Source organism: Pogonomyrmex barbatus, unplaced genomic scaffold (assembly GCF_055798465.1).
Source record: "Pogonomyrmex barbatus isolate J1 unplaced genomic scaffold, ASM5579846v1 scaffold14, whole genome shotgun sequence".
Taxonomy (NCBI): domain Eukaryota; kingdom Metazoa; phylum Arthropoda; class Insecta; order Hymenoptera; family Formicidae; genus Pogonomyrmex; species Pogonomyrmex barbatus.
The window spans coordinates 1,944,193-1,966,416 of NW_028297110.1; the positions used below are offsets into that span (position 1 = coordinate 1,944,193).

At 38.7% G+C, this 22,224-nt stretch overlaps 3 protein-coding genes and 1 long non-coding RNA gene across 8 annotated transcripts in view; 2 read left to right on the top strand and 2 right to left on the bottom strand.

The window, feature by feature from the left end:
• The window catches only part of LOC148937369 (uncharacterized), a 20,331-nt gene extending 10,000 nt beyond the window's left edge, over nt 1–10,331 (bottom strand). The window contains exons 1-2 of the long non-coding RNA XR_016138420.1: nt 9,805–10,331; nt 7,034–7,165 (exon numbers count right to left, since the gene is read on the bottom strand). This is a non-coding gene — a long non-coding RNA (uncharacterized LOC148937369). The remainder of the gene's footprint in view (nt 1–7,033; nt 7,166–9,804) is intronic.
• A 210-nt stretch (nt 10,332–10,541) lies between these two features.
• Nucleotides 10,542–12,235, top strand: LOC105428378 (protein anon-73B1). Of its 5 annotated transcripts, none has more exons than XM_011640668.3 (3): nt 10,542–10,825; nt 11,726–11,898; nt 11,970–12,235. In XM_011640668.3, exons 2-3 carry the CDS (start codon nt 11,728–11,730, stop codon nt 12,066–12,068), a joined length of 270 nt encoding a protein of 89 aa, XP_011638970.1. In that variant the 5' UTR covers nt 10,542–10,825; nt 11,726–11,727; the 3' UTR covers nt 12,069–12,235. The 5 variants fall into 5 exon arrangements, with proteins under 5 accessions (XP_011638970.1, XP_011638971.1, XP_011638972.1 ...); XM_011640669.3 differs by having other exon boundaries at nt 10,584–10,893; XM_011640670.2 differs by lacking the exon at nt 10,542–10,825 and adding an exon at nt 10,900–11,145.
• Nucleotides 12,236–12,383: 148 nt separating this feature from the next.
• omd (integrator complex subunit 5 omd) lies at nt 12,384–16,584 on the top strand. Its single transcript, XM_011640667.3, has 11 exons — nt 12,384–12,929; nt 13,015–13,144; nt 13,225–13,634; nt 13,784–13,919; nt 14,046–14,706; nt 14,808–15,052; nt 15,124–15,329; nt 15,473–15,619; nt 15,703–15,843; nt 15,920–16,180; nt 16,272–16,584. The coding sequence occupies exons 1-11, from the start codon at nt 12,708–12,710 to the stop codon at nt 16,491–16,493; spliced, it is 2,781 nt and encodes a 926-aa protein (XP_011638969.2). The 5' UTR covers nt 12,384–12,707; the 3' UTR covers nt 16,494–16,584.
• Nucleotides 16,585–16,819: 235 nt separating this feature from the next.
• On the bottom strand, nt 16,820–20,737 carry Sec61alpha (SEC61 translocon subunit alpha). The gene is made up of 8 exons (XM_011640673.3): nt 20,549–20,737; nt 20,305–20,372; nt 19,981–20,046; nt 19,696–19,906; nt 19,364–19,621; nt 19,082–19,248; nt 18,569–18,958; nt 16,820–18,487 (listed from the first exon to the last, which is right to left on the bottom strand). The coding sequence occupies exons 1-8, from the start codon at nt 20,553–20,555 to the stop codon at nt 18,224–18,226; spliced, it is 1,431 nt and encodes a 476-aa protein (XP_011638975.1). The 5' UTR covers nt 20,556–20,737; the 3' UTR covers nt 16,820–18,223.
• Between the last annotated feature and the right edge of the window lie 1,487 nt (nt 20,738–22,224).

The following is a 22,224-nucleotide window of genomic DNA, read 5'->3' on the forward strand; positions in this document are numbered from 1 at the left end:
CGGCAGTTGCCTGTAAAAATTAAAGAGCGTGCAAATGCAGTCGCGTCTTGATGAGCCAATAGATTCAGAGGACGGATTCCGATGTTTGTTCGATATCGCGCGAGCGAGTCGTGCCGGCACGTTAACGTGGGTGTCCCAGAAGAACGGAGGTACGACGTGAAAGACGACGACCCGGCATTGTGCGCCTCCGCTATTACATCCAAGGTTACCCCCGACGAGTCGTAAACTTTCCTGTCGTCTCTCTTTCGCGATTCTCTCATTCTCGTGCATCGGCTCCACGTTCAGCTCAGCCGCGACAGGGAACACATTTCAAACGCGTCTCAATAATATACAGATCGTCAATGCTTTCCGGGATGAAAGTTAAAAAAGACGAAATTAAACCGGGATACAGGCAGTACGTCGAAGTCGAATATGCGAGATAAAAACTGAGCGCTAGACATTAATTTCAGCTAGAATATTACAATTAACTTATATAAATGTAGCATCGTATTTTGTATCTGCTAGAAAATTATCTGTCGTAGAATTTCAATAACAGTAACATTTTCATAATATACGTAAGAAAATTTAAGTCTTGTAACCAAATCACAGTCATTTTTATGAGAGGTGTGATTGATTATTATTGATTGGATTATGATTGGATGCCATAAAGAAACTTTTAACTGCTAAATTTGATAAATTGTTCAAACATCGATTAGATAAAAGACATATGTGATATCGCAATTTTTGCATTTATTCCATTTTAGCTAATTTTTCATATGTATTATAGATAATTTTCGCTATGACTCTATCGTTATTTTTTTAAATGTATCATTAAATTAATTAAAATTATTGTTAAAATTAATTTAACAATTGGCACGTCTATTTTCTGACGAGTGTGCAAATGTCGGAGCATAATGCGGAGGCTGTTTTCGATTATAGCGCGTTTAAGATTATCAACGCGTTGGTGCGGGCGGAAAATGGAGCAGGAAGCTTACTTACGCAATCGCGGAGCATAAATTTTTTTTCTTCGTTCTGTTTGATAAAAAGATAAAGAAAGAGAGAGATGGAGACAGAGACGCAGAAGTGAAAAACAGAGATAGGGTCGCGCGGGAAAACTTCTATCGGCGAGTAATGCGCTGAAAGACGGTCGATATTTTTCCTCGCCCTTGACACGCACGCACGCACGCACGCACGCACCCACGCACGCGAGTGCACACACGCATGTGCACGCATACATCCGCACGCGTGTCCGTCATGTTGCACGTGAGTCTACGATCCGTTACGCGTGCGACGCAATAAACGTGCGTTCCTCACGTGTGCGACGGAGCGTGCCGCTAAAAAGGGACGTGACATCGAATGAAGGATCCGTCACGCGAAGAGAATTTTCTTTTCCTTTGCTCTTACGAAAATTTAACGGCGACACGTGCAACGCGGCGAGTCGGCTAATTCCGCAATGACGAACAACAGCGATTGTCCTCCACGTTTCCGTTAGCCGACGGCTTAATTTATGAGGCAATTGCGACTCAAGTAATTGCGTCGACGCAACTGCAAATAACACAGCGCGCTCAATTTTCTGGATATTAACTGCTCGAAAGCTAACTCCTGAGTGCCGCAGAAGAAATCGCGTGTTTCCACTGGATATTTATTATATTCTTCGAATTTTTATGGACGAAATTTGATTATATCACAAATACATTTTTGTTTTATTTCCGATTACCTTACATGTTTCTAAAAGATGATTTTTTTGTCTCGTCTTCCTCGAGCACGTAATTCAGTTCGTGAGAACATTTATCGCTCGCGTGAGAAGAAAATTAAATGTTACGGGCCGGATAAACGACCGACTAACGTCAGATTAAACGTGCCGACAAATGGACTCGCGCGTAAATCGATAATAGCGCGTCTGTCATCACGAGAGAGACCTCGCTTATTTCTATCATTTTCTGTTTCTGAGGGAAGTTCGCTTTGCTCCGCACCATGTATTTCAGAAAACGATTCGCGATCTCCAGCCACCGGAGGTATTTAAATCACGCATGACAAAAGCTAATTGCACGAAGTGTTAATTACTCTTACGGTGACTTTATTGGAATCGAAGGAAGATTTCGCGGACAGAACCTCAAAATATTTTAACATTCGCTTGAAAAAATCGCGATCGAACGCGATATATTTAACGAGAAAATTTGCAGTTGCATAATTCGTATTTAATAATGTCACTCTATTATCTTGATCATTTTTTTTTTTTCTATGATATGATCTGAACGAGACATACGAGATACAACGAGGTATCTTGGCTATTTTAATTAAATTCCCAGCATAAAGTACTTCAATCCGCTAAAAAAAGAAGAAAAAAAAAATTTTTTTTTTTCTTTTTATGACGTTCGATGCGAAATTTTCTATGTGCACGTGTAAATTAATCCTTTCACATATGATTACTCCGTAATGGAGGATGCGTTACGACTGTTATCATTGTAGGGTGAATGCACGAGCATCACCGTTGAGAACACTCTCCGTTATCGCGGCCATAACGAATAAGATTATTACACTTTTCAAACTCTTATTAACGTAACGAGGTCGCCACGATACCTTCGAACGTTATCAATGACTTGGATATGCGCGATACTACCGTGAAAGTGTTTCAACATATGTTAATGGAAAAAAATGGAAACGCAAATGGAACGCAAATAATTCGAATTAATAATGGATTAGGAGTGAATTTATTTGTGGGCGATTAAACGTAATGTTTTCGCAGCGATTTATCGCATGATTCTCCCGCTATTCCATCGTATCAATATACGATTACGATCAGCAAATACTATTTTTGAAATCTTTAAAATTCTTCTAAATAATAAAAGCTCCTCCTTCCTAGTAGAATTTTCGCTTATTCGATCGATTGCGAGAAATAATTTGCAGAGAGTAGCTCGCACAACGTTAACACGTATGATCGTCAATTCAATAGGCGGAAAATAAATGAAAACAGGGTAAGCAGAAAGGGTAAAGCGCATCCACTCTCGCGGGGTGAATTCCGCGTACGAAAGACAATGCGCGCCACTCGTTCCTCGACGATTGATTCGCGCGACGTCAGAATTTTGTCAATATTAATACACTCTAATGTCATTCCGCAGATAGAGACGTATCGATGATCCTAGAGACCACAGATCAATGCCTGGAGGAATCCTCTTTGCATTTGCGTGCGGAAGAAAGAAGAAAGGGAGAAAGAAAGAAGATGCGGCGCGGCGACTTGGTCGCACTCTCTCTCTCTGGCCGTCTAAAATCCGGCTTATTTCCGTAACTCGGATCGCTGTTGATAACGAGCGTCTGTTTATACCGGAGGAATTGACTGATATCGCGGTGAAGATAATACGGGCCGAGCGCGGCCGACCAGTTGGGGAGCTTTGTCTCCCCCTCGGTCGAAACGAGATCGTTCGTTAATCCTTGCGCGCGAGTTACGATAACGTCTCGTAGACAGGATGTAAGACGCTTCGAGCATCGTGTAATCCTGTCCCGGAAAGATTTTTACGCGATGCGCCCAACGCCGACGAAGACTTCGTAAATCGACCGCGGTCGACTCGCGAAATCGACACGTCTAACGTTCGACAAAAATCATTTTATCGTTTACGCAACCAGCTGCATCCGTCGAACTGCACGCGACGGAACAAAGTGAATTATTATCGACGCGACGCGATGAATAATTAGCCAGTTTCGAAGATGCGATTAAGAGTCAGAGTCGAGAAAATCCGATGTGTCTATGCGGAGAGAAACAGTCTTGCTAGCGAATCTAAAAAATAGACCAGATATGGAGCTGAAAATAATTTTGTTGGACCATCAAGATTATTGTGTAGGACGCTTAAACATGATAATACTGCAAAGATTTTTGATCTTTTAACAACTAATTTCGTACGACGTCGTACATAATAATTTTGAAAGCTCGACAAAATTATTTTCCGATCTGCGTCTGGTCAAAGTTACAATCTGGTGGCAAAGATATTCTTCCCGAATTTTGAAATTAAGCTTTTCGAGCTATAAAATTAATCAACGAAATCCGCTTACTCCGTGTATCATCGAAATCATTCGAAAATTAATTCGCGGAAACAAACACTTTGTCGAATCGAAGTTCGACACGCAAACGGTTTCCAATCCGAATGTGTCTTCGCGTAAAGAGATTTATTCGAGATTTATCGGTTGCAATGGCCTCCTTAATTAGATCGAATAGCAAAAAAAATTAGACACGTCGTCTGATGAAACCGCACGAACGTCTCGTTAACTCCGGCAAACGGCCGATACTTTACAACGCGCGGGGATAATCGATGGTAACGATCGGCTGCCCAATGAACAGGCCCCGTTCTGTTGCCTCTACCGCGTGACATCGTGATTTCGCACGACATTGCGACCCTGAGGTTTCACGACGGATGATGATCCGCAAAATTGCAGGTTCACCATCTTTCCTTTCAATTACGCGAGCGAAGATCACATTCGATCCTCTGCAGATCTAGAGCCGATTTTAAAAATTTAATCTAAATTAAATCACTTGTCGTTCGCTCGAGCCTCAAGTTTGCGAAGTGACTTTGTTCACCGAGACAGATTGAAAATTTATTATACAGAAAAAACAATTTTGTTAAAGAATCTAAAAATTAGATCATAAAAATAATTATGCAAAGCTCGAATCGATCACTAGAATATCAAAAGTGTTATGTAATTTTATCATCATATGTAAGCGTCCTATATAATAATATAATTCTGATGGCTCAACAAAATTATTTTCAGACCTGTACATGGAAAAAACAATAATTTTGCTGAAGTATTTAAAAATTTTGCTAAATATAAATCTGAAAATAATTGAAAAACGATTCAAATTATTACGCAAAACGTTCAAAATCAATTGTTAGAATGTCAAAAGTTTTATACAGTTTTATCATGTTCAAGCATCCTTCATAATAATTTGGATGGTCCAATAAAATTATTTTCAAATCTCTATACGGAAAGAACAGTTTTGTTGAAGTGCGTAAAAATTGTACATAATAATTTAATCAAAATAATTATGTTAGATGTTCGAATTGATTACTAGAATGTCAAAAGTTCTATGCAGTTTTATCACATTTAAGTGTGATCCTACATAATAATTTGGACAACCCACATTATTTTCAAGTCAGTATTTATAAATGAATTATTTTTAAATCTTTAGACACTTCAACAAAATTGTTCTTTCCGTGTGAGACGGTTTCATTAGTAAGAGACAATGAGAGAGATCCATAAATATCGGAAGTATATTTAAAAAAAATATATTCAGCATTGTCATTTAGCTTTGGTTCGAATAGTCCATTGTTCTTGATTTATATATATATATAGTTTTTTTTACCGCATTTTCCATTGAATGAAATTTTTCCGCGCGTTTCGAGTCTATTAAAAGTAACGAATCCAAAGGGCAACGCGCGTGCAGAAAACACGCCCACGCGACCGTCGCCTCGACTGTCGTCGCTCATTCGTCGAATTGCGGCTAATCGCGGGGATCGGATTAGCGGGGGACTAAAGGGGCGCGCCGATTGGGATTTGCATGGCTCATGAATTATGCACGGGCCGCTTTTAAAAGTCAATCCGCGCGCCGCGTCGCGCTGCAATTAGGATCCGCACGCGGGCGACCGCCGAGCGTCGATGACGGTCTCTCGGTCGGGGAAACGCGCGGCCTATCGATCGCCCACTTACGCGCCGAAACGGCCGCGTGTATGCGCGGGTTAAGGTTAAACCCCCGCGCGAGAGGGGAAAATGCGGTGCCCTTCGCGGCCGCCTCTTCTTCCGGCGCTGCTGACGTATAATCGCCGTCAGTGACGAACAATAGCATTCCCCGAAGGAAAATTGTTGCACAACCTTCTCAAAGGCCAAACTGATTAGTATCGTAACAAGAGAAACTTACGGAAAATTATATAAACTGATCGCTGTTAAAATTTAAAAATTTACATAGGATGTCTGTTGAAACCCAGAAAGAAAGAGTTCTAAGAATTCTCTGATTTTCAGATGGTTAAAAATTTTGGATAAAACGATTTTTAAACGCATCTTACAAATAAATATATATTGTTTATTGTGTCCTTAATATTTTCCATTCATAAAAATTTATAAAATAAAATTAGAATTACTCAATAATTAAATATGAAAAATTTTGAAAGAAACTATAAGGATCATAATGAACATTTTATATTGCGTAAAAAGCTTCAAAAGCTACAAACAGAAAATTATACAATGCATAAAAGGTACAAAATTCATCTTTTATAAAACTATTAAAATAAATATGCGTCCTCATTAAACAAAGTTGTACCTAACACGTTGTCTTTAATGTTGAATAATAGATTCGTTATGAAATCAATGTGCTCTGATATTTAGACTAAATGGTCCATTGTTATCGTTAACTTCAGTTACTGTGTAAATTTCCGATACTGAGTAAACTTTCAATTATAAAGATGAAATACAAGAAAAAGCAAAACTTCAAAAAGTTCCCTGATCTTTCAAGACATAAATAAATTTCTTAAGATTTCCAGATTTTTCCAAGTAGTGAACATCCTTTGCAGGAGGTAAAGCTCGATCGGTTTGGCTTCTGAGTTTGGCTCATATATATTTTAATATCCTCGGATCCGAGACGCTAATAATAACGTTATTTGATTAATAATATCTTTTATATTTAGATTTTCGTAAGTGATTCGGGAATGCGGGTTCGAAAATTATCCATAGAGCGTGTTTTAATCTGACGCCAACAATACGCATGTTGCTCAAGCACGAGTTTGCTTCCTTCGCGGTCGATACGATTTTACCTCGTCGGGCAGCCCGCTGTTTATTCGCCCACGCAAAGACGACTGGATTTCGTCGTTGGTGGGACCGACAGGCTCTTCGAATATCGCGCGAACTCTCGGCATGCGAATGCAAGAAGCTTGAAATCTGAATATCGCAGATCTCGTTTTAGCGCCACGAGACAGGAAATATATTACGCACGAATGCGCGCGAAACGGTTACGGTGCGATTTTTTTATCATCGGAATTTAACGAATATTCGAAATTAAAAGCGTTCTGCTGTCGACCTTTATCCTTCGGCCTGTTGCGAATCGCCGCTGTAAAGAGCCACAATCGAATCTTCCGGTGTTATAAAACGGGTCGGAGCGGCGTTCTCTCGCGCCGCCGATACCTGGAGCCCGGTCACCTGCGAGCTCAGCCTGCGGGTTCGGATAAACCAATCAATAATTGATTCGTGCATGGATGCACGACGCGTAATGGAGTTAGGTAAATCAATGGCGTTTTAATCGAATGCATGCCACTCGGCGCGATGCCGCGATCCGCCAATTAATCGCCCGATCTCCGCGGCCGGGATCGATCGGATCGGACGAGCCCTCGAGTCCGCCCTGGCATCTCGCAAATGCGCAAATGGTTCACGCTTGCGGAGGCGGCGGCTAATTTTCCCGGAGGCTAACTGTATTTCCGTTAAAAAATAAAATGAAAAAAAAAAAAAAAAGTGAGAGAGACAGAGAAACGCCTCGGGGTTGCACGCGGCCCTTTAATTACGCCGCGAACGCGGTCAAGCCGATAGCACGCGTGCCACGCGGATATGCGAATGACACCGCGCCGTCTCGTGCTCGTTAATATTTCACTTCCGGCGTACTGTCTCGCGCGAGTACCGGGTGCACGTCAGCCGTGGGCGCGCTGTCTAAAAATAGGATATAGATCTGCGCGGATATAAACTCCGGGAGGAATTCGGGAGACGCGAGCAGCGTCCCGCGCGCGTGTCCGGCGTGTCGCAAACAAATCTCGCGCCGAACGAATTCGTTAACGGTCGGAGGCGGGGGGGGGGGGGGAAGAGGAAAGGAGGAAGGCCCGAAGGAAGCGAGGGGAAGGCACAGGGCGGGTTTCGCGGGAGATTGCCCATCGATTCTGGATAATCCTCTTGAATTTCCCCCCCTCCCCCTCCTCGAGGATTTTCCCCGCGCGATGCGAGGGATAAAATTTCACGATTCCTCGCCGTGTAATCCTCGTTAAACACGCGTCGTACTTCACGTCGGACGGCGCGTTCGGTGCTAAATTCATGACGTACCAGCTTTCGCGACGGGAGGAGAGCGAGGAAACTCGACGCGGAGAGAACGGAGAGAGGAAAATCGGGTGATGGCGAGAGACAAAGAGAATAGGTGAGACTAGCGTACGACTGGAAGGGATCACATGTTCGTGAAAAGATCGCGCAAAAGGGAGAGGAGGAGAAGGAGGCAGGGGGCAGGAGGGGAAGGGGAGAAAAGGGTAACTGTGCGAGGGTTGGGGGATGGCGCAGGAAGGACGAACCGACAATATGGCCGCCGGCGAGCGAGAGAAGCGCCGCCTGGAAACATTTTTCTATTCCCGCCGTAAAGCAGTTTTCGAGCCATCGTTTCGTTCTCGATCGACGATTGCCGATCCCGCTTAGGTTAGATCTGTTTGAATCTCGATCTTTCGACCGGTCGAAGTTTTGTAATCGATACGACGCCATTTGAATTGTAAATCCGGGCGAAAAGAAAAAAAAAATAACACACGGCTGTTGCTGCTCCTGCGAACGATATCTTTTTCTTTTACAGAGAAGCGATCTACTACTGGGAACATAATAATTTTTCAGCGACCTGGCCTGTCTGCCGATTAAAAGTTTAATATGTCGATGTCTGAAAATAATCTTTTCCTTTTCGCAAATCTTGGATCTTAAATAAGCGCAAAGAGGAAAACGATTTTAAACAAGGAGTCACGATCAAATATAAGAAAGAAAATTCGCGTCTTCGTGGAGATAATAACTGTAGAAATAAATTCACGTTTATAATAAAATATTTTTTAATGATTATCACATTTTTACATTTGTCGTTTTTCTCATCTTTAAAAAGAATCCAAGTATTTTAGTCAAATCGTTAAAACATTTCCATTACTAAAAAACAAAAAGCTCAATTGTATTTAAAAACGACGTTAAATAAAGTGAAATGAGAAACGGACAGATTGGACGCAAGCAAATCTCTGTTAGCTTTCAGGACCACTTCAAGATGTAAAATACATAACTGACATAAAGACATATTGTCTATTACTATTTAAAAAAAAAAAGAAATAAAATAATCATTAAAAAGTAGAGGATTCGAGTGATATTTGATTCGCGCACAAGCAATACGACTCGGGAACCCATATATCTTGAGAGATCGATCGTCCAAAACTCATATAGATCGAGAAGTGTCGAGATCGCGCAACGCGATCGAGAAAAAAAAAGCATATTACACGATCGTAGAAAACGAGCCGTGGAGTTTCGCGGCGATGTGTGTGCGCTTGACCTGCCCTCGCTCACCATTTTACCAGCCATTGTTGCCACCATCCGGGACGAAAAATTGCGTATGCACAGATTATATATGCCCGATGAATCTCAGACGATTTAACGGAAACTCGATGATGCGAACGATGTTTCCGATTCACATTCCTTCCCGAAATAGGGCGTAAAGCCAAGAATCCGCGTCGGATCGCCCGTCTTCCTCCTCCGCGAGAATGTAACTTTTTTTTGGTTAAGTACGACGGATGACGGATTCGATCGTTCTTCGGGACGATTTCTTTAACTTTCAGGCGTTTTTCCCGATCGAGGAATGAGGAGAAGCGAACGATGATGCGACTCGCGTCTCTGGACACCGCCAGGACGAGGGAAACGCGAGCGTCGACGAGAAACGACAACGATCGACTGCGACGATCGTCATCACCGATGGAGCCGAAGATCCTCGTTGGTAATCGCGGAATCGCGATTTCGCGGCGTATTCTCACGTGCGAAGACCCCGCCGTATCGACAGTTCAAGCCATAGTCCGAAAAAGCGTCGCTTACCTTAATGTGACAGGAATACAGAAGCTTGCTCGTAGCTCGGATGTAAACACAGGCATTTTTCGACGGAAATGACACTGAGGCAGTCGGAACGACGTGCGTCTGAACGCCGTTTACATCGCGGCCGACGCCGATGCGCTGCGCGGGCCGATCCTGCGTTATTAAATACCGCGGTAAACACGGGAATTCAGTCTCTCCGCGGAAAACATCAATCGAAAACTAGAGATGGCAGCCATTACTTCTGTACAAAACAAAGGTTCACATCCACGGACTCGCGAGCGAGCGAGCCTCGAACCCAGCGCGCTTCGGCGCTCGCGGTGCGCCGCGCAATTCAAACGCGGTTCGGCACGCACGCGATCTCAGCATCAAGGCCGTTCGTTCTGATCGTCTTCTTGTCCGCGATCGCACAATTCGAAAATCCGCGATACGATGGATCACTTCGAAATAGCGAGACGAGACGATCGAATCAATTGAATCACTCGCGTACGGCTCCGCCGGACGACAGACGCCTCAGCTGGACCGTAGTAGTCACGGCCACGGTGAGATGTCGCGGCGCGCGCGTGCCGCGCCATCTACCGACGAGCGCAGCAAGCGCCGAACGCCAAGCGTTGCCAACGTTAGGAAGCTGAATTGCGGCCGCGCTGCGCCGCGCCGAGCCGAGGCGAGCTGGGCCGAATCGAGCCGAGCGAGCCGACGGCTTCGGCCGGATTCGGCGCGTGAACCGAAAGGCCGCGACGACACGGATTCTCCGGCGATTTGAGACTTCGAGAGTCGCGCGGCGTTCATGGCGGTTATTTTATTGTCGTTCCACGAAATGTCACGCTCGCCGTGACAACGACAGTGGCTGGAAAGGAAGGACATTGGCGTACATATGTTATGAGCATTCTAATGTTGGCACTATCTGTTGCTACACCCGAGAGACCAGCGACGATCATCGCTGTCGCTTATTGATTTCTCCGCTACATAGATATATATCCCTCGCATAAATATCGCAAGACGACCATGTGCCGACGCGATTGAGCAGGTATCGTCATCGATATCGAAAGCTTTTGTGTTGATGGCATGACGCGATAAATCGTGAAAGAAAATCTCGTAAGAAAAAAGAACATGGGATTATATGTGAGAGTTCTGAGCGAGAGAATGGAATGATATCGAAAAGAGAGAGAGAGAGAGAAAACAAGAAAATAAAATAATTCTCCGAAGAAACCTTGATAAAATTACGAATGAAAGAGACGAATGATTATACACGCCCACGTTTTTTGTGTGGATGAAATGTACTTTGCATGGTTGAAATGGCTCGATTTTGTTATGTGAAATGGAGCAGTTTAAATCCTTGACATACAGGTCTTATTTTTTTATAGCTAAACTAGATACACATACTTGTACTTAAAATAAAATAGAGATATGTTCAAGATTTAGTTTTGGAAATCAAGAAATTTTAGTTGAATGCAGCAATAAAAAATAGGCCTATAATCTGAGTGTTATATAAATAGTTTAATAAAAATTCGATTTCTACTAATGTAGATTAATTTTGAGCTTGATTCAATGTCTATTTTTATCAAATTTTTATCAAATTTTAAATTAATTTTAATTCTATTCTTTATCTTTTTGATTTCTAGAACTAATGTCTATTTCTGTATATTAATGTGGATTAATATTAGTTCAATTTATCTTTTGTTTTTTTTTTTTTAGAAAAAAAAGATAGGGAGTAAGTTGAACCTAAGTAAGTTAAAAATCTGTACATTAAAAAAAATGGACGTACAAAAAAGATAAAAAAATTAGTCATCGAAATTAATCTATATATAGATAGAAATGAACATCAGATATGCCTTTTTGAAAAACATACATTGCTCCATTTTACCATAATAAATTATATATTCCTGCGATAGATGAGAATTGATTCGTTTTTTTCGCATTTTTATAGAAATGGCAGATACAGATCCACAATTTAAACGTCTCTTACTGCCAGCGGAGGAGACTCTGTTCGAACAGTTGCTGAGATTCGGTCTCTATGTGGGTGCAGTGTTTCAGATTATATGCTTGTTATCCATAGTTATTTATCAGGGCGGTCCTTCCGATGGTGTGGCTGCTTTGAAGGTATTTATCTAGCCATTACAGCTTGTCTTCTTATGATAGACAGTCCATTGTAATGATTGTTTTAATTGCAGGATGATCCAAGCGATGTAGAATGTTCCGAAAATAGTCCTCAAGTGACGCCGAGGAGACCTCACCGGCCACGAAAACAAGAGAAGAAAAAGAGACGTTGAAACTTTTGCTATATATGATTATTTGATATAACTTCATAATCATTCAAAGACTGGCCTTTCGAAATAATTCTTCGATTCGTATTCATCTAAGTTATTTATCGAATAGATCTTTTATAACGTACAATTAATTTTTTTCTGAAATATATATTTTTAATTTCACCTTTCAAGTATGAAGCTGTCTCTGTTTTAACCTCAACTATGAAAGTATTTTTTGTACCTAATATTTCAAAGGAAAGAAGAAATAGTTTTATTGACTCTTCTATAATAAGATTCGCAGTTAGTGATGGATTTTTCGAATAAAAATAACTCGAGAAAAAAAATATTTTTACAAGTATAAATTTGTTGGAGCATTTTATATATAAAAAAAAGGCGAGTTTTTTGATAGATTGAGTAATCACATTATACGCAAATGCTACTTTTACAGAGCAAAATTGCATTTATGTATAATATGATTCAATCAATGAATGAAAAAAACTCGCTTAAAATTACAATATAACCTCTCAATCAAGAAAAGCTGGGGTATTCTCAGGGATGCATTTATGCGATGTATTTACATTGAATTAACGAAAAGTGCAAACGCAATTTGATTAACGTAATTAGAGCGATTGGAGCTTTATTATTTTTAATAACCCATCAAGAATGCTGCACAATTCGGTGACATTGTCGCCTCAGGATATAGTAAACGAGGTTAGAAAGTTTATATCTGGTGCCATCAGACCTTCGCATAGCACGAACACGCAAGATGTGACTCGCACGGCATTATTCTTGCTGAAAAATGTACCTGCAGCGAGGGATGCCGTACTCGAGTACTTCTGTAATGTGTTTTTCGTCGCGGTGACGAAATATGTACGCCAAATCGAGGTAAGCTCTATGTCTTCCTTCATCTTTATACAGTGTTTAATAAATAAAATATATTTGTTATAATAACTGGTGGATTACAATCTAGACGAATCAGAATATACCGATACCTGAAGAGACCATCATAGCAGAGATCCATATCATTCTGAGTAACTTCATCAATGGAAATCCAGAAGCCTGGGCACCTATCATATCGGCATGGTCATTGGACTTACTCGGTATATATTTTATTCACAAGTATATACGTTTTTATAATGTAAATACGTTTTATAATGTACAGGGTACATTTCTCTTGCAGGCAAACTGTCGTCTGATTACTCGAAGCGTGGCAATTTGCCAGTCAGTGCTGGCATTAATGATTTTCTACAGCAATGGATGTCATGCCGTGCTACAAGAACTCTGATAGACATCACTGCGCAATGTTTACAATGTCTTATGCATTCCGACACGGAATCATGCATCAAAGCGTTGTTAGACACCAGTGTATTACATAGCCCATATTTTGATTGGGTAGTCGCTCATGTAGGGAGCTGCTTTCCAAACACTGTGATTACTAGAGTGTTATCGTGTGGACTGAAAGACTTCTGCGCCATGGGCTACGAGCATAATGTTAAGAATCCAAAGTTGAATTCTGTTGTCGGCATATTGGGACATTTAGCGGGTAGTCATTTTCAAGATATTCGAAAGGCGCTGTTAGACTTGTTTGAGGTAAACTCATTATACAAATTTTATTGACATGATATTGTTGTACCTATTGTTGTTTCCTACTTGAATATGTTATATAACATTTACAAATTATTGAATAGTTATTGAATATGTTATATAACATTTACAAATAAATACAAATAAATTTTTAGTGGAGCTTGGAAGAGGATGTTAATCTCGATGAAGACACCAAAAAACAGAAACTAGCCACAGTACCGTTTCTTCTGAATCTAGCCTCGCTTTCACAGACACTCTTGAAAGCAATAACCAGCGATGTGTTACAAATATGTATGTTTCTTTTTCATTTTTCTAATAGAAATTACATTAATAAGTTATTTCCTTGTCTCTCTCTCTCTCTCTCTCTCTCTCTCTCTCTCTCTCTCTCATTAAATGTGCTGTAAAATTTTGTTACAGTGAGGCCAGACATCATACCGCGCCTAGCATTGTTTGCAGCAGATTGGTGTAAATACTTCAGTGATCAACCAGCGGCATTGATAGACTTGACAGTACACTTGATTCTAGGATGCGAGCAAGGCGCGTCGCAAATAATCAATATACTGCTAGACACAAGTCTAAACACAAGCAATGTCGGCTATCACAGCGTAAACGCGGCGCAAAATGTAAAAACCATTTGCCGGGAGATACTGGAGTTGATTCTGCAAGAGATCGATCTCTTACTGAGAACACAGTCTACTAATATCCTTCTGTTGAGTTCCATCAAGCAAGAGATATCATTGATAATGCCGATGCTGCTGAATCCCAATCCGTTGCGCGTACAAACGGCAGTCAGACTATTAAGTTTCCTCAGAAGTCAGAATCCAAATGTAGTTGTAACTATAGCATCATATGTGTTGATGAAGGCACAAACAACATTCCATCTCGCTGCCTTAGTACACCTTATTACTAATAACGTCGTGCAATTTGCCACGAATAAATCCGGGACGGAAAGTACCCTTGTTGGCTACGATTACTTTACACAAGTGTTGGAGCAAGCACTTAGAGAGATACATTATAAAAATGTTATAGATAAAGAAGACTCGAAACAGTTGTTCAAAAATCTTACGATAATGTTGAAGCAAGTATCTTATAATTTAAAATAAGTTATATATAAAAATAATTTAAAATAGTTAAGCATTCCATAATTTAATTTGACAATCTTTTTTCTATTTTATTTAGGTGGGAAAAATCAAACAAGGTGGCGATATTGCAGTCGCAGATGATTACCAGAGCTCTTAGAATTAATTTACATCAAATATCTTCTTTATTGATGAAAAGTGAGGATTTCGATTTGACGAATGATATTGTTATTCTCCTGGATTTATTAAGCACACCCGAAAAAGATCATATTCTCGATGTGGAACTTATGTTGAAATTAACGAGAGCTGTCATACAATATTTCTTTTCATGCATTGCTCAAACTGGTAATTAGAAGTCTAAAATTGTTTTCTTTTTAAGTAAAAAACCTTGTAATACCATTTGTTCGTTTTTTTAGATATTATAAAAAAGGAACAAGGAGTAAAGATGGTATGTCATTTATTGAAGGATTTGACGTGTTATTCGACATCCGCGCGTGTATTGGCGCTCAGAGAGATATTAGGGAATAGTATTAATAACGAACAAGCTAAATATTTTGGTGCAAAGGAAAAATTTGTACCTCGTTTTGAAGAAATGTTACTGCTACATCAAAATCATAAACAGGTATAGCTTATAATAAAATAAATACATTTAAAACATGTAGATTACCTCTTGGATTATGTTCGAAATTTTTTGCAGTCCTCTTAATATGTGTGATCCATTTGATTTAACACATAAATATATAGAATTTAAATAATTTTATTTAGGTGACAAGCACTATGTTAGCGCAACGTCATTCATCAGTGTTTCATGCCGGTGTGATAGGACAAGGTCCACGAAGACCTCCACTGGAAAATTTGATTGATAAAGAGATTATTAGTTTAAACAAAATGTTACTAATAGACGTCATAAAGGTACATAAGGACTTGATAAAGTTTATCATTTAATAGATCTACAAATATCAAATATTCTCACATTAAATTTGAATTATTTTCAGGCTTGTTGCAGTAATCAGGAATCGGATCGATATCTAATTAACTTGGATGCTCTGACGATGGTCAGTTTGTTGTTAGTTGAATTAGTATCCCCTGACGTTATGTACAATGGTCTTCCGTGGCCTGACGAGGAATTTACAAAGGTATTTACATAATGGAACAACATAACGATGTATTGAGAGTCATTTATCGTGAAATAAACTAATTTGATTACGGCAGGTCACAATAGAAAGGGACTTACAAATCCGTCGCAAATTTAAAGATGTACCTCTGTTATGGACGTTGTTAGAATTAACTGCCTGGTACAGACCAGCGTTAGCGTATTGCTCCGTTTTACTGAGAGGCATTACCGCGACCGTAATGGCTAATTGGAATACGGAGGAAGGCGTTTCGCTTGTCAATATAATGGCTCTCGGTCAATTATTACCACCGCCTCTGGCGAGTATTAGAGATATTCTACCTGTTTTACAACCTCACCAGGTACATTCTCGATTCTGTTGTTATACATTTGCTACCTCATATTACGTTCACATATTTGAATTTATGTAAACGACTCTAATTTACATTGCAGATAAATACAATAATGAGGGAGTGCCTGTGGGCGTACATGCGCGAAAATGTACCGTCTCCAGCATTATTTACGCGAAACGAAGGCACTAATATAGCTTGGAGAGATATCGATATGTCTGCGCCCAATGCACGCTTCACAGATACTCTTCGTCTAGTATTATTGGCAAATATTCACACATTAGGATCTTTATATTCGACGTTATTTTATAATGAAAATAAATAACATGCAATATATTTTTTAAACAAGATTAAAATTTTTTGTGTATAACTTGTAAATAATGTTAACCAAATAATAAATAATAATTGATAAATAATTTGAAAGTATGTTATTCATCCTTTCCCTACTTTAAAGTACTTATAATACATATATATATATATATATATATATATATATATATATATATATATATAGATACTTCTCATATAAAAGCTCTATGTGTTTTGATATAAGACTGATTATCAAAATACCTAGCTTAAACATGAGAAAATTAATTTGTATTATAATGTATTATAATATATACATGTGATTTAAAATTATAAATACTAAGATTAAATATTTTCACAGATTTCATGTATTAAACACCATTAACAATAAGTACATTTGGACATTTAGTTCTCTTCCTGTTACATTGATACCCTATAACAATAATTATAATTCATATATATCTTATAACAATCCTAAATATAAAGTAGAAAATGACAATCACACATTGTATAAAATAGGAAGTAATCTTTACTAATTTCTTGTATACATTCTGCTTTAAGTATGTAACGTATTACATAATACATGGATTCTTTTCTTTATGATATAATCGATAATTAATTCTTAATTAATAATATGGATAGAAATTTGTTCTACGATTCTTTCTCTTAGAAAATTCATTTAATGATTCGAGATGAGATTATGTATAGCAATAACAAAATGTGATGAAAGCGAGGAATGAAACAAGGAAGACAAAGAGAAAAAATATATATAGATATTTTAATATTTATAAAAGCACATTCTCTCTCCTAAATACATATGTAAGAAACAAAAATATCAATTTACTTTATATTATTATCGATACAGGAATGAATGGTACTTAAGATGAACGAACGCTGGTTCGAATTACTGCACGAATACCCTAGGTGGGTGCCTCGTCCTAACTGAAATGATTATTTCGTATAATCGTATGTAAAGTCGATTCAATTCATACAAACGTCACGATTTTATTATCGTACGCCATTGAGTCTTCACGCGGCTCCGCCTGCGTCAAATCGCAAGAGCTCAGAAATGCTAGTAAAAAATGTTGAAAATATTTAATTACTTTCTTACTATGTACACTGCTTGCTCGTTTGTACGAAAGATATTACATCTTGTATGCAAGCACGGTGGTATATATACCGAGAAATCTTCCGCGCTTGCATTTGCGAGCATTAAATGTTATGTCCGTGTTCTTTATTAGTTCTCTACGCTCCGTCAATGTATCTTGCCTCAGTTGGTGCTTCGTATACGGTTTGACACAGCGTTTGTATCTCTCTTTCATAACATTTAATGTAAAAATAAAGGGCACGCTCTTTTTTTTTTTAATAACGAATGAATGAAGATCTCGTAAGTAATGTAAAATAATGTTATTTTCAAGATCTGAAAGTATATTGCGTGTCAATGGTCACGTTAATATATTCTTATATATATAAAAGAAGCACATATAGAAGATTTTTTTAAGAAGTTATCGACAATATAATCTTTTGAGCAGAGCATCAACAATATACCAATGGTAAGTTAAATATGTGCGACTTTTTATATATAACAATGGGGAACTTTCGTCTGGCGCCGTAGTGTTTGTCTATCATTCTATGAGCTTTGACATACACACACAGCTGCCAATCCGACTCTCTTACTTTACAATAAATTATTACTCAGTTCTTCAGAATTAAAAAAGTTCACTTTTCAAGTCTATAGGTGAATTAAGTTTAGAAGAGTAACGTGCTCATGCCACCCATTTCACTTTGTTCCTTCACAAAGATCTCGAAGTATTGGTATATGATTGTGACAGCAAGTAAGATACCGGTACCGGAACCGATCGCGCCCAAGAAGTCCGCCAATACGGAAAGAGCTCCGATACATAGTCCACCGAATGCCGCGGCAGTCGGAATGTACCGATTCAGCTCGCGAATCATAGAATTATCTCTGTGGCCTCGCATTACCATCTGTTGTTCTCTTAATTGTTTAGCAACCTAAAAATTTAATATAATGCACCTAGTAAATTTTTATATCACATTGATTGATTCATGTTTTTTAGTTTAAATTATACTAACATCCTTCGCTGAACTTCCGGAGACCTCGATCCACGTCTTAGAGAAGAAAGCGCATGAGCCGAGCATAAAGAGGATGTAGAGCACAGCGTGAACAGGATCTTGAACTATATGACCGACCGATTCTGGAGGTGATAAGTAATAACATAATCCGCCGACTGGATATGATCTTGCGGGGCCTCCGCCACCGACGTCCGACCAAACGCCTAGTAAATTCACTATAAGATTTCCTTGAAATTTAACGGCCAGCATCTGAGAAATGACATATAAGTTGGACACCAAAGCCGACTGTAGGATAATTGGAATGTTACTGGTATAAAATAATTTGATCGGATAACTGCTGTACTGGCCGCGATATCTGGCGGACTTGATCGGAAGATCCACACGGAAGCCCTAAAAATAAAATATTTTTAGAATCCAACTATTCGTGTTTAATATTTTTTCGCTCGAGGATTAATATTAAGTATAAAAGATTAAATAATATAAATTTCAAAAATATTCTATATATCAACTTACTTGGAAGTAAATAACAATAGCAAATACTAGGATAGTGGCGAGAAGATTCATCAGATTTGGAAGATTCTGTCTGTAGAACGCTTCTCGGAGGGCTCGAACTTTATCCTGTCTGGTGGCTAGCAAATGAAACAGCGCAATTACAGCTCCCTCAAATTCCGTACCACGACCTGTTGGATACGCAAAAAAAAAACATTAATATATATTAAAACTTTTAAATATATAAATATTTCTATTATATAATTCTTTTTTATGATAAGAGAAATTTTTTAAATAAAAATTTACCAGTGTTGACTGTAGCTGGCGAGAATGCTTTCCAGACGATAGTCTCGCAAATGTTGGTAGCGATAAAGAGAGATATACCACTTCCTAATCCATATCCTTTTTGGAGAAGCTCGTCCAATAGTAATACAATAAGTCCGGCAACGAACAACTGAATGATAATCAGCAGACAAACGCCAGCTCCAATTTCAGTTGGATCTCCATACATTCCAGTCATTACATAAACAATGGCTTGCCCAACGGTAATAACCATGCCAAATACTGCATAAAGGAAAAGCAAATATTATGTATATGCATGTTTTAACAGCAACATATTAAAACTTATACTCTCTTACATTTTTGCGCGCCGTTGAATAATGCTCTATCTTTTGGTGTATCACCGACCTCGATAATCTTTGCGCCATGAAGCAGTTGCATGATAAGACCAGAAGTAACGATTGGCGAAATACCTAACTCCATAAGGGTTCCTCTGTTTGATGCAAGTATCACACGAATCCAGTAAAATGGATCCGCACTGTCCGAGGACATAATACCGAACAAGGGAATCTGAAAATAACAGAATGACAAACTATTTTCTTTTGTAATATAATTTCAAATGACGTTAAGGTTCATTAACTCACCTGGCAGCATACTAAAAAGATAAACAACGTAATCGCCGTCCATAGCACTTTTTCTTTGAACTGGATCTAAAAGATAATAATCATAAAATATTGAGAAATCTTAAGATATTACCAGGAGAAAAATATTCAGTAAATTTTTCTTTTTGAATCAGGAAAGAATCAATTCTGTAACATGTGTCATATAAACAGATGGTAAAGAGTATTTCATCTCATTTCGGAGTCACACGCGCCCAGGATAATCGGGACGGAATTTCGGAAAAACGGTACACGGAACTGTAAATAGAGAGAGACAGAAATAGACCGTACGGTCGGCGTGGGCCTTACCTTCCGTTGCGGCTTCGCTATTTCCGGCAGTATACTGCAGAACGGCTTTATCACTTCGAGAAATTTGACTGAAAGCAGAATGACAGAGGGGGATGATTCAACGTCGTCGACAGGTACGACGAACGCGCGTGGATTCGCGTCGTCAGCGCAATATGTTGCGCGAGAGGTTACGCGCGAGGTTGCGGTGAACGCGGAACCCGCGGGCTAAGATATTTTTCTGACTGTAAGCAGCATGCATACTCACATCCCATTTTGCCTGCGTCACGACACAACTGTCTTGAACACCGCGGAACGACTGGCCTTTTCTCAAAGGACCCGGAGAATCAACACCGTCGCGGAACAGCCCCTCATCAAACACACGAACGCGGCCGCGTATGCACGACTGGCAAAGCGTAGCGAGTCGTGGCTTACCCCGCCGACACGTATCAATATGCCAGTGTCACGTGACCTGATGATGTTGGCCGGCACGCTTCCGCTCGCGGTTCCGTCATCTGTCGTCAGACGGCGTGGCGCGCCGCGTGGTGTCCGGTCGGTAACCACGTGGCATGTGCGCGCGTTTTTAAAGCTGTCCCAACTGCCCAACTGTCAAATGACTATCGCGACGTCGACGAGTTAAAGTTCGTGTGTCACATCGCGGGTTGGAGAATTGTGAATTAAAAATTAGGATCAGAAGAAAATAAATTGTTAATGTAATGTTGAAATTAAATTAATCTGATTTCTAATTTACAATCTTCAAGCTCCGAGATGCGTTTGAAACTAATTATAATTCGTATTTTCATTTATTATTTTTTAAAATCGTATTTAATTTAAATTATATGTCAATAATTTATTTGCAAGAAATCGCATTTTATATTTTTGAATTATATTTTGTATTCATATTCTAAATGGAACACATGTAAAAAAATCAGATTGTTTTATAAATATTTAAAGTTTCGAAGTTCGTATAACAGTTATCTAGAAGATATTTGTTAGAGTTTGTGTATTGTAAGCAGCTTACAGCTAAATGTTGTACTGAGTATAAATTACATAATTTGCCGCTGTATTTCCCCGTTTTAGTTTTCGCTTGGTTAAATATCCGTATATTGGTCAAGGGCTCATATTTTATGCAGAGAAACGTACGACCAGTATAACAAACGACTTGTTACAATCGACTAATTTATCATTTTCGTTATCTTGTTTTTCATTTACATACGTGAACGAGCATATTTCTACGAACATATTCACTATTGATTGTTTCTATATATATATCAATATATCATTCATCACTTATTGTTGGAGAGCTTTTATACATTCTTTACAAATTTATATCCAGTATTACGTTTCTTTTAGATTTTACAATTTGTTTTATTCTATCAAATAATTGACTAAATACTTTACGACAGGCATCAATTTTAATACGTGAGAAAATGTAAAATAATTAACATCAATTTAAACTTTATCTTCTTTCTTTTTTCCAATATATACCGATTCATTAGACATGTGATGTCATGATTTAATATAATATTTATAAATAAATAAAAACTACAAAAGTCGATATTAAAATTATCAATATTAAAATTCAATATCGTGTTATATTCTGTTTATTCTGTTTCATTATTAGGTCTTAATATTTATAAATAATACGTTTACTTAGATTATCTCTGTTAATGTTTTTGACGTTGGAAGAAAATGATTGTATACATAAATAACATCAAATTAACAGTATATATTTAAATATTATCTGCATAAAAATGTTTATATAACATATAAAACATTATTCTCACTTCGCGAAATTATGTACTTTGTCGTGAAAGTCTGAACACACATGTTTTCACTGTAATAAATTACTATAATAATCAGTATTCGCAATCATTTTCTGTCAAAGATTGTTATCACAACGGCGTAAGTAATATTGATCGTATTAAAAATATCTCATTTTCA

Bases quoted from the DNA above. Each gene is read 5' to 3' on its own strand.
- LOC105428378 (XM_011640668.3), top strand. From the start codon at position 11,728: ATGGCAGATACAGATCCACAATTTAAACGTCTCTTACTGCCAGCGGAG. The intron at 11,899-11,969 runs GTATTTATCTAG...TTTTAATTGCAG, and splicing joins ATGGTGTGGCTGCTTTGAAG to GATGATCCAAGCGATGTAGA.
- omd (XM_011640667.3), top strand. From the start codon at position 12,708: ATGCTGCACAATTCGGTGACATTGTCGCCTCAGGATATAGTAAACGAG. The intron at 12,930-13,014 runs GTAAGCTCTATG...ATTACAATCTAG, and splicing joins AATATGTACGCCAAATCGAG to ACGAATCAGAATATACCGAT. The intron at 13,920-14,045 runs GTATGTTTCTTT...ATTTTGTTACAG, and splicing joins CAGCGATGTGTTACAAATAT to TGAGGCCAGACATCATACCG.
- Sec61alpha (XM_011640673.3), bottom strand. The intron at 19,907-19,980 runs GTGAGTTAATGA...TGTTATTTTCAG, and splicing joins TCTTTTTAGTATGCTGCCAG to ATTCCCTTGTTCGGTATTAT. The intron at 18,488-18,568 runs GTTAGTATAATT...TTAAATTTTTAG, and splicing joins CCGGAAGTTCAGCGAAGGAT to GTTGCTAAACAATTAAGAGA.